Source organism: Eschrichtius robustus, chromosome 15 (genome assembly GCF_028021215.1).
Source record: "Eschrichtius robustus isolate mEscRob2 chromosome 15, mEscRob2.pri, whole genome shotgun sequence".
Lineage (NCBI taxonomy): Eukaryota > Metazoa > Chordata > Mammalia > Artiodactyla > Eschrichtiidae > Eschrichtius > Eschrichtius robustus.
Window position 1 is genome coordinate 37,410,145 of NC_090838.1, and position 10,585 is coordinate 37,420,729.

A 10,585-nucleotide genomic window follows, 5' to 3' on the forward strand; every position below is an offset into this window, starting at 1 on the left:
AAAAAATTCTCTTTCCCCCCTTCTCCCTCTTTCCCTGCTCTCCCCCTCCCCCCCACTCTGGCTAAGTGGTAAAACCGTCCTTACGTTCTCGGTATTGATTGGCAGGGCTGACAGTGATTGGCAGCGGTTGCCGTGGCAACGCCACAACGACACGCCGCAGACCAATAGAAAAGCGAAACAAAATGTTTCAATGCTGCACTCACTGTGGATTTAGGGGAGATATTATGAGGCTGTTGTCATTAGGGCGATTGCTGTGGAATCGCTGAATCTTGACTCGGCGGTGGTTGGCTCTCGCTCGCTCTCTCTCCCTCTCCCTCTCTGTCTCGGATTCTCTCTCTGCGCGCGCGCACCGGGCCGCTCTCCTTCCTCCCTCTCTATGTGGCTGCGCGGGTGTGTGTGTGTGTGGATGTGTGTGGGGTGTGGGTGTCCCTTACGCCCTTCCTCCTCCCCCTCCTCCTCCTCCTGCTCCCCCCTCCTTTCCTTCTCCTCCTCCCCCCTCTCCTCTCCCTCCTCCTGGTCCTCATCGCCCCTCTCCTCCTCTTCCTCCCCTCTCTCTTCCTCTCCCTGAATTTTCTCCTCTCCTCTCAGGTCAGTCCATGGTATTCCGCTCCCCCCTAGACCTCTATTCCTCCCACTTCTTGTTGCCAAACTTCGCCGATTCTCACCACCGCTCCCTACTTCTGGCGAGTAGCGGCGCCGGGAACGGTGCGGGAGGCGGCGGCGCGGGAGGCGGCGGCGGCGGGAACTGTGCGGGAGGCGGCGGTGCTGGCGGAGCAGGCGGCGGCGGCAGCGGCGGCGGCTCCAGGGCCCCCCCGGAAGAGTTGTCCATGTTCCAGCTGCCCACCCTCAACTTCTCGCCGGAGCAGGTGGCCAGCGTCTGCGAGACGCTGGAGGAGACGGGCGACATCGAGCGGCTGGGCCGCTTCCTCTGGTCGCTGCCCGTGGCCCCCGGGGCGTGCGAGGCCATCAACAAGCACGAGTCGATCCTGCGCGCGCGCGCCGTGGTCGCCTTCCACACGGGCAACTTCCGCGACCTCTACCACATCCTGGAGAACCACAAGTTCACCAAGGAGTCTCACGGCAAGCTGCAGGCCATGTGGCTCGAGGCGCACTACCAGGAGGCCGAGAAGCTGCGCGGCCGCCCGCTCGGCCCGGTGGACAAGTACCGCGTGCGCAAGAAGTTCCCGCTGCCGCGCACCATCTGGGACGGCGAGCAGAAGACGCATTGCTTCAAGGAGCGGACTCGGAGCCTGCTGCGGGAGTGGTACCTGCAGGACCCCTACCCCAACCCCAGCAAGAAACGCGAACTGGCGCAGGCCACCGGCCTCACTCCCACACAAGTAGGAAACTGGTTTAAGAACCGGAGGCAGCGCGACCGCGCCGCGGCGGCCAAGAACAGGTCAGTGGCGGGGCCCGCGGCCTGGCTACACTCTCCGGGGCCGGGGAGGGGGAGAGCGGTTGAAAAGAGGGTGAGCGGACAGCAGGCGGGAGGCCAGCGGCTGCCAAGCAAGCGAGAAGCCGAGACCTCCTGGTCAGTTGGAGAAAGTTTCCGCTTGCCCAGGAGCGTGGAAGAGGAGCGGGCGTGGGTGTATTGATTGCTTTGCCCTAAAGGGTCTCTCGTCAGGGTGGAGAGAGTGTGTGTGAGGTCCTGAGTGCCCATAACCCCTGGGTCGTGTCCCTGGGAGCCTTAGCTCTGCGCTGCACCCGCGTCAGCCTCCTCAGCCTGGGATCCAGCTCCGGGCTTCTCTGGAGTCTACAGACAGGGAAGGAAGGAAAGCGCTCCTTGCCACCTGGTTCTTATTTCCACGCATTGCAAAAACCCAGGGAGGAATCCACGAACGTCTGGGAGAGGAAACTGAACCTGGGTCCCTGGCATAAAGGGGAGAGGCCGGTGGCCACCGTGCAGCAGGCCTGTACCCAAAGCCTTGCAAGTTGCCTGACCAGGAGCAGGAGAGCCAGGCTGGGAGTGGAGAGGCTGTGTGTGTGTGTGTGTGTGTGTGTGTGTGTGTCTCGGTGCTAGCCCTCCTGCCGAAGCCAAGGAGCATCCCCTCAGTCCACTAAATTGGGAAATAGGAGCAGAAGCTGCTTTGCTGCCCGGCAAGTTGGCCACAAACTCACAAAGTTGCACTGCGTTTGACCTGTCAGCAGAGCTGGGCCTGGGGGAAGTAGGGAGAAAAATAAGAAGAGGGGGAAACAGGAAAGGAGTGGAGAGGAAGAGGGGAAAGGAGGAAGTTGGGTGAAAGCCCTGATGGAAGGCCTGTGTCCCAGCCCTGCCAGCGTAGGCACTGGGCCTGATGCACTGCAGGGAACAGGGCTGCAGTTGCCGACAACTGCCTGGGCTGGGGACTGGGTGTGAGCTCCTGGAGGGAGTGAGTGTGTTCCGTTTTAGGTGTCCCAGGCCTAAGCCTTTGGCCCTCTCACCCTTGCCTTTGCAGCCAACTTTTCGCCTGATGGGGGCAGCGCCCAGGGCCAGGGGAAGGCCTCCTCTTGGGGAGAACTCAGAGACACTAGGTTTACATAGCAGCTGCCTGGCCCGGGGAACGGGCAGCCGGAGACGGCTCTGCACTCCCCTCCTGCCTTCTCTGTCTCCCGCTTTCCCTCTCCCTCCTCTCCCCCACTTTTTTGCTCCCAGCTTCCTTATTTTCTCTTCCCCTGATCCTGCGCTCTGCTCAAGGATCCAGAGAGCAAAGCCAGCCGGTCCTACCAGGAAGAGGCGGCGGGCGAGCAACCCGCAGCTCTTGATTTGGGGGAGCTGAGGCAGGAGGCAGTGAGGGGACCCGTCCACTCCAGAGGCAGCCGGCTGAGTCGGAAGAGTCCCAGGGGCTGGGGAAGAAGAAACACCCAGCCTCTCCCCGACTTCTGCCCCTTCGGGGCTCGGCGTCCTTCGCAGTGTGCGCCCGGGCCTCCCCTCCTCTGGCGGCCGACCTCGGGTTCTACCTCTCCCCCCGAGGCCCGCCCCGATTTGGGAAGCCTTGGGAGGCTCCAGAGAACGCCGGGGAGGGGAAGACGGGAGCCCAGACCGCGCTGGGGAGGCTGCAGCGCTCAGGGAGCCGACAGTTGCCCGGAAGAGGGGTATACTGGCAGAGAGCGAAGTCGGGGGCGACGGCGAAGGGCGCGGGGTTCGGGAGGTGGAGGGGCACGGGCGGCTGCGGAGCACCGGCGGCGGCATGTCCTGCTTCCCGGCGGCGCGGGCTCAGGGAGGCGGCTTGGCGGAGCCGGGTGTTGGGGCTGCCGTATCAGGGCGGGCGCCGCTCTCTGTCTCCCGCAGGCTCCAGCACCAGGCCATCGGACCGAGCGGCATGCGCTCTCTGGCCGAGCCCGGATGCCCCACGCACGGCTCGGCAGAGTCGCCGTCAACGGCGGCCAGTCCCACCACCAGCGTGTCCAGCCTGACGGAGCGCGCGGACACCGGCACCTCCATCCTCTCGGTAACCTCCAGCGACTCGGAATGTGATGTATGATACCCAAGGCCGCCCTCCTCCCCCTCCTCCCCCTCCTCCTTCCCCTCCTCCTCCTCGACCTCCTCCTCTTCCTCCTCTTCCTCCTCCATCCCCAGAACAAACCGAAATCAGGATACACAATCATACACACACCCAAGTACACACACACTTCCACTCCAGCCAAAAATATATAAAAACCAAGAAAAATAACAAATTAAACGCAAACCATCAACAATTCCCAACCACCATCTACCACCACGGCCACCCCAAAGGACCGCGACGCCAACAGACAGTCACAAACGCTGATGCTGCGGGCAGAAAACATAAAAGAGGTGACAATTGTATACTTTCTAGGACAAGCACGGCTTCTCCTTTTGGTTCCCACGGACCCGGCACCCCACCTGCATGACGATTTATTTGTATCTGGGAAAATACTCTCTCTAGTTTAAAACGATTTAAAAAGAGTCGACTATACAAAAACCGACCGCCACCACGACGACAAGACGACAAAAGCAAAACAGACAAAAAGAAAAAAAAAAAAAAAAACAAACCCTCCATCTCTGTTCGGAATTTGTTTAAAAAAAAGAGAACTCCTCGAGAGGGAAATAGCAAATGTTTCTCGCCTTTTGTTGCGCTCTTTTTTCCTCTCTCGCTCTTTCTTTCTCTGTTTTTAAGTCCAAGTATTGGTCAAACAAGATGCAATCTTCTGTTTTTTGTTCAGCAGACAATCATTTTCTTGTTAAGCACCTTTTTCTCTCCACTCTGTCACTGCCTGTGTGGGTACTGGTTATAAATGTGGAAAAAGAATAGTTATGACTGTAACAGATTTTTATTTTTATTTCAAAATTTTATATGAATTATGTATATCTTAATGATCGGTCATTTTCCCAGTTTGTAATATATGTGTAGAAATTGCCTGTATATGATATTGCTTTTTCTCCTCTCCCTTTCTCTTTCTTTCTCTCCCACCCTCTTCTCCCTTCCCGCTCACCTGTCTCTTTCCTTTTTGGGGTTCCCCTCCCACTCGATGTTCCTGGCGTCGACTTGGCAGTCAAGGCGTGGCGTGGCGAGCTGGGTTAGGAAGAGGGACCCCGTCGCTAGCGAAAGCGGAGAGTGAGACCGTAGTATTCTTATGCAAAAGCTATTTCAAGTATTTCTTAGCTGCTTTGGAGATATCTCTCACTCCCCGTAGGGCGCTTTTACTGTTATCTTAACTGCGTGTTTATCTATATGTAAAAACTTTCTAAAGCAAATACAGTATTCTCCATTTTCTTAGCACTCCCGGAGACTGGTGTTTTTATCCGCCCCTGTGCCGGCAGCCCCGGCGTGCAGCAGCCCGGCCTTCGCTTCCACTCCAGCTATGCCGCCGGAGCTGGAGCAGAGTTTTAAGACTGTGTCTGAGCTTTTTTCTGGAGAAGGGGAGTGGAGGTGGAAAGACGGGAACAGGCCCTTTGGAAAAGAACTAAAGCCAAATCCCGAGCGAAAAGGCAGAGAGGGTGCAGGGAGAGGGGATTACGGTCGGTTTCTTCAGCGCGAGATGCCAGGCCTAGATCCCCAGGAATTGCAGCCTTGCCGAGGCCCTGGTGGGTCTTTGGGAGCATGTTGGCGTCTTTTGGTGGTTACTGCCTTCTTTTTTTTTTTTTTTTAAGGGGAAATACACAAGTTCGCCAAACGCAAGCATAAATCTACACCGGAGGTGACAGGTTTTCTCTTCTTCTGGAGGTGGGGGTGGAGGTCGGGGGACAACTGTAGGCCCGATGAGGAGGGTATAGAGAGAGTGAGGAGGTAGTTTGAGTTTAGGGCCTAGAATCAGGATAACCTCCCTCCTCACCACCCACATGTGCGTCTGTGTGACTGTATGACTTGCCTTATGGCTCGCTGTCTCCTTGAAATTTCTTTTCGTCTTTTGGGATCAACTGGAGTCTCTCGAGCATTTCAGAGTTGGGTTATACTTTAAAATGACCCCCCCCTCCCAAATCACTGCCTTTTGCCAACCAGGTTCCCGCTGGCCCCTGGCCTCCCCGCCCCGCGCGGGGGGTGGGGTGAGGACCCACAGGTCCCTGTGTTGGGGTGGCTGGCGGCGCCTCCTCCGCTCTGGGCCAGGCCGGCCTGTGCCCGAGGAGGAGCCGAAGAGGTAATTTCAGAAAACTTGCTTTCACTTGAAAGTCCAGTTTCCAAAGCGAGTAGGATTAAGGAGAAACGTGCCTGGAATTTCGCGCCCGTTTCCAAACTAATTTTGATTTCCGATTTCCTTTTGTCCCCAGCCCTGCAGCACCATTGGGTTTACGTAGGCCGGGCTGGGCAGAAAGGCGGCCAGGCCGGGAGGTGCCCTGGGCGCAAGTGGGGCCTTGTGCGCCCAGGGCGTGTGCTTGCGTGGAGAAGGTTCCCGCGTGTGTACTTACTTAGAATCAGGGCGTCCAGACCACCTCGAGAGCTTCCAAGTTCTCTGGCCTGGCACGCAGTGTGTAAATCTCTGCGTGTGTTCACTGCCTGGGGAAACGTTCCTCATGGAGCCACATTTCAGGCAATAGTGACCCAGGTAGTAGGAATTTGGGGAAAGGGCTGCCTGGGTTCTACTCAGCCTGGGCCTCTGTTCTGGTGCACAGAATGATGTCTGGGGTGAGGGGCTCGTCCCCTACCCTCATTTTCAAATGGCCTGTCACATACTTGACCCAGACCTTGGGCCTGGAAACCCAAGGCGTGGCTGCCTCAGACAGTGTGGAGTGTCTGGAAGGACCCTACCCAACAGACCGCCCAGAATTGATGGGTGGAAAGAAAGGCATGGTGCTGCTAGAGGGTGACCCCTGGAAGGGCCTCGACTGGTGACACGAGGGAGCAGATGCCTTTTTGTCTGGGGACAGGGGACAAACCAGTGTTATTAAAATGCTTCCTTCTCTCAACATACCCAGCAGAGAAAGCGTTTGGGGCAACCAGTGCCCATTCCTCCTTTTCCACTTCAGCCTTGGGGGCCTAGCCCCGTTGGGTGTCACCAGCCTGCTGTCTTGCTATCTCTTGTCTGCCACTCTCATCTCCTACATTTCTACTAGGTCTGTACAAATACCAGTATTCCACTCTGCACTTTCTGACCTTACCTACGGATTCCCTGCAGGAGAGGCGTGAGTGCTGGTTGTGAGTGGTGTGGATGTGTGCGATTCTGAAAGCTGGCTTCCACCATGCAATCAAGGTCTACATATAAAGGGGGTGTATGTGTTGTGATGTTTGATATAAAAGTGTGTACGCTGAATCAGTGTGTGCCCAGTGTGTGTTTTCATGTCTATCGCCTATAGGGTGGGTATCTGTGGGAGGCCTGGGCAGTTTATATGTCCCTAGTTCTGCAAGGAGTGGCTTAAGTACACCTACAGGATGCTGCGTGTGCAGGAGTTTCCGCGCAGTGGACATGTGTCTTGTGAGTCTTGAATCTGGTGTGGACATGTGTGGGTTCCCTTGTTCTAGTCAGTCCATAGATATGACTGCCAGGCGGCTGCCCACCCCTAACCCTCCTTCCTCTCCTTTTAAGGAATGGAGAGTCACAGTGGGTCTTCTTTGACCCAGAGGGCAGAGGGGAGTTGGGCTCTTTGGCTTCCCCAGTCCACCCGTTACCCTGACACACTGCGGATGTTACATTGGATTTGGCCCCTGCCCCTTTAAACATCAGAGCAAGGGGAAAGAGGCCCCTTGCTGGCCAGATCTCTCCTTTAATCGGCTGCCTGCCCATTCTCTTTCTGGGTCCCTCAAAGCCACGGCCAAGGCAGTCAATGTCCCAGGGGCCGCCAGGGTAGAGCTCGAGGGCAAGCCCTGGCTGAAGCCCTGCTGGGGAAAAGCCATCGCAGCCGCTAAACGTAGCCCCCATGGCCTGGGAGTGTTGCGGATTCTGCCTTGGCAAGGGGAGCGGGTGTGCCCATGAGTGCTCTCGCGTGGGCCTCAGCAGGCTGGATAAGCAGGCCTCAACGTTCATCCGCCCCCTCTGTCCGGGCCAGCCCGTGGGCCAGCTTCTCTCCAGGTGTGCCAGAGCCACGGCACACGCCACCCTGGGCGCACCCCTGCTTGTGTGCCGCGCACTTCCTTCTGGTGCCCCAGCCAGCGCACTCTGGCTCGGAACCTTCCCTGTGTGCATAGGCCTCTGGGTACCTGTATCTGGGTTGCCTACTCTAGGGTGTAAGGGGCTTGAAGAATGACAGCCAATCTGGGAATATTTTCTTCGTTCCTGCCTCCCTCAAAGAAAAACAATAGTGATCTGGGATTTGCACCAGAAACCTGACCGGCAGAATGGGATGCGAAACCCGGGAAAATCTGTATCAAAGGCATTGACCCCTAGAAGCCGCCTGCCCGAGGGAATATAGGTCATTCTACCCCTTTTCCGGCCTGCTCACCTCTCCCTCCTCGGCCCCGCCCCCAGCTCTGCCCACCAGGCCCCTCTTCTGGCCCTCTTCGAGTCCTGCAGAATCGACTGCCCAGCGCCAGTGCAGTTGATTATCCCCGGCGAGACATACAGCTGATTAAAATGAAATGACCTGGAAGCTGCTACGGCGCGGGGTGGGGATGCTGATCAGTAGTGGGGTTGGAGGCACAGCAGCCTGGCCAGTCTGGGATCGGTGTTGGAGGCCGTGGACTTTGGATGCACGGAGGGCTCCAGCGATGGCTAGGAGGGCCAGGCCCAGGCCTAGACGAACCAATGGGAGTGGAACTCGAACCCTAGTGTGGGCTGTGGTAGTAGAGTGGCTCCCTCAGCTTCTTCTGAAAGGAGAATGGGCCAGCCTGGAATATTCTGGACCCAGCTCATCGCTCAGGTCACTGGAGCTCACAGCCTAGTCCCAGACCCGTGGCACATTGGGCGTGCTTGGCCTCTCCAAGCAGGGCATGTCTCTGTATCTTCTCCCTCTCCCTGTCTTTCTCTGCCTCCTTCCCTGCCTGGGTCTTTGTGTGGCTGTCACCTGAGGCACCGGCTGCCACCTTGGGGACTTTACTGGGCCCTTCCCTACGCCCTCCACCCCTAAGAGTTGGGGCTGAGATGTCCAGCCCACCGGGGATGCTCGCCCCCAAGTTCTTGGGCTCAGGCCCCTCAACTTCCCACGGCCCAGGCCCCTTCCGGCCCCAGCTGAGTTGAGCCTCCTGCCCCAGTGCGCTGGCTGGCCGGGGCGGGTGTCTGGCCCGAGGGAGGGCAGGAGAGAGCCAGGGAGGAGGGGAGCAATGCTAGCCGGGGTCCGATTTCTCCGGTCAGCTGAGCACAACTTTCCATTCGAGTGTATTCATGCAGCGGCTGATTGAGCTCGGCTGTGTCAGGCGGGGCTCCGCAGGAGCAAGCAGGCACAGCCAGGCTGACAGAGGCTACGCCACACATACACACACACACACACACACACACACATGCATACACACTCAATTATCTAAAATATTACCCCCATGTTATGCACACATCTCAGCCCCAAGCCATGTCATCACAAACCCAGTAGAGCCCTTTCCCTTATACATCCGCCTGCCCCCAGAGCAGTTTCCCAACATCCGTAGACCTCCTTCCCAACACAACATAGGGCCTGCCTTTCTGATTTCCTCTTTACAGATTACACATCGGTCCTCATCAGACACAAACACAAGAACCTTCATTCTCCTTCTCCCCTGCAGGCACGCTCTCCAGGGTGCGCACACTCCAAACTGCACAGATGCACACACAAACATGGCCAATCTCACAATCACATCCTCCTATTGAGCTATCCAGAGCTATTCACACCGCAAAAGAAACACATCGGCGTAAAACAGCCTTAGCACCAAGAATGTTTAGAGCATAGCCTGTGATACACAGTGGGCTGGGGCTCACCAAAAGTTCACATACGAGAAAAGGAGCAGATGAGCAATAAATACAATCAGAGAACACAGCCACTACACATCCACCAAAACAAACACACGGAGGATACACAGAGGAAACCCTTAGACACACAACATACTATGCACCAACCCAAAGACATAACAGAAATGCCACCCAGAGACACTTCAACCCCCAAACCACACAGCCTGACTCCAGGCACTCAAATGCCACCAATTTGCCCAATCTCACGCACTCCCAGCACACCGTGCAAACACACACACACACACACCAGGCTAGGACCCCAAAGAAGATAGGCAGAGAGCTACATAAACACCGTCAGAGAAACATGCATAATCTTGGGAGTAGTCAGGTGGACAGGGGTCTCCATTCTATAATCCAGAACAGGAAAGGAAGGGAGAATAAAGAAGTGGGAGAGAAATTATAGAGAGGGGAGACAAGCAAAAGGAGGAGAAAGAGAGAGAAAGGAGGGGGGAGTTGAGACAAAAAGTCGGGAGGGGCAGGAAGAGAAAGACCAGGGGGAAACGGGGAGCAGCTACTTCCCGGGCTTAGGCAGGGGGAGGGCCAAGCCCGGTGGCAGAGAGGGGGCCTGTAAGCCCAGGAACAATTCCATCTCCAACAAAGCACCTAGGGGAGCCCAAGGGACTTGTGGCCGGTTGGGCCTGGGAGGTGAACTGAGTGCTGCCAGGGTGCAAGGTGGCCTGGGGCCCCAGACTGACCACTCTCCTGTGGTCTGGGGAGTTCCGGCAGCTTCCTCTGCTCAGGAGAGGCCCACCCAGTCAGCACCCTCCTGACTCCTCTGCGTCCTCAGCAGCGTTCCCCCTCACGCTGCACACTCTCAGAGCCCCCCACATGACTTCACTCCCACCACACACGCAGCCACTCCCTGCACACACACAGGCACACGCGTTGCCGCCCACCCCCTTGCACAGCACAGAAGCAGTCTCTACTCCCAGCAATCTCTCTCCACCTTTTACAGGGAAGCCCATGACTCTCACGGATTTATACACACACTTTTTTTTTTTTTTTCCCCCGGAAAAGGGAAGGGCCTTAACCTGCCGGAGTCTAACCCTTCAGACACTGAGGACTTTATAGAATGTGGCGGCAAGAAAGGAAGGCGCACGGCAAATCACGTACACTTGTATGTATGGCCTCAGGCGCTCACTGCCGGGCTCGGGAGGGAGCCTCTCCGCGGGGCCGGAGTCGCTCTACAGACCCCAAAAGCTCAGGTGTTCTCCTCCCCTTGGAAAAGGTGGGCTCCGGGCCGGGGATGAGTTCCTGGATCCCTGGAGGTGAAGGAAGCGGAGTGTGTGCGGCCCAGGAACCT

The 10,585-nt window shown here is 57.2% G+C and overlaps 1 protein-coding gene across 1 annotated transcript; it reads left to right on the forward strand.

Moving 5' to 3' along the window:
• Positions 1-596: 596 nt before the first annotated feature.
• SIX3 (SIX homeobox 3) lies at positions 597-3,461 on the forward strand. Its single transcript, XM_068564667.1, has 2 exons — positions 597-1,399; positions 3,269-3,461. The coding sequence occupies exons 1-2, from the start codon at positions 597-599 to the stop codon at positions 3,459-3,461; spliced, it is 996 nt and encodes a 331-aa protein (XP_068420768.1).
• The last annotated feature ends 7,124 nt before the right edge of the window (positions 3,462-10,585 follow it).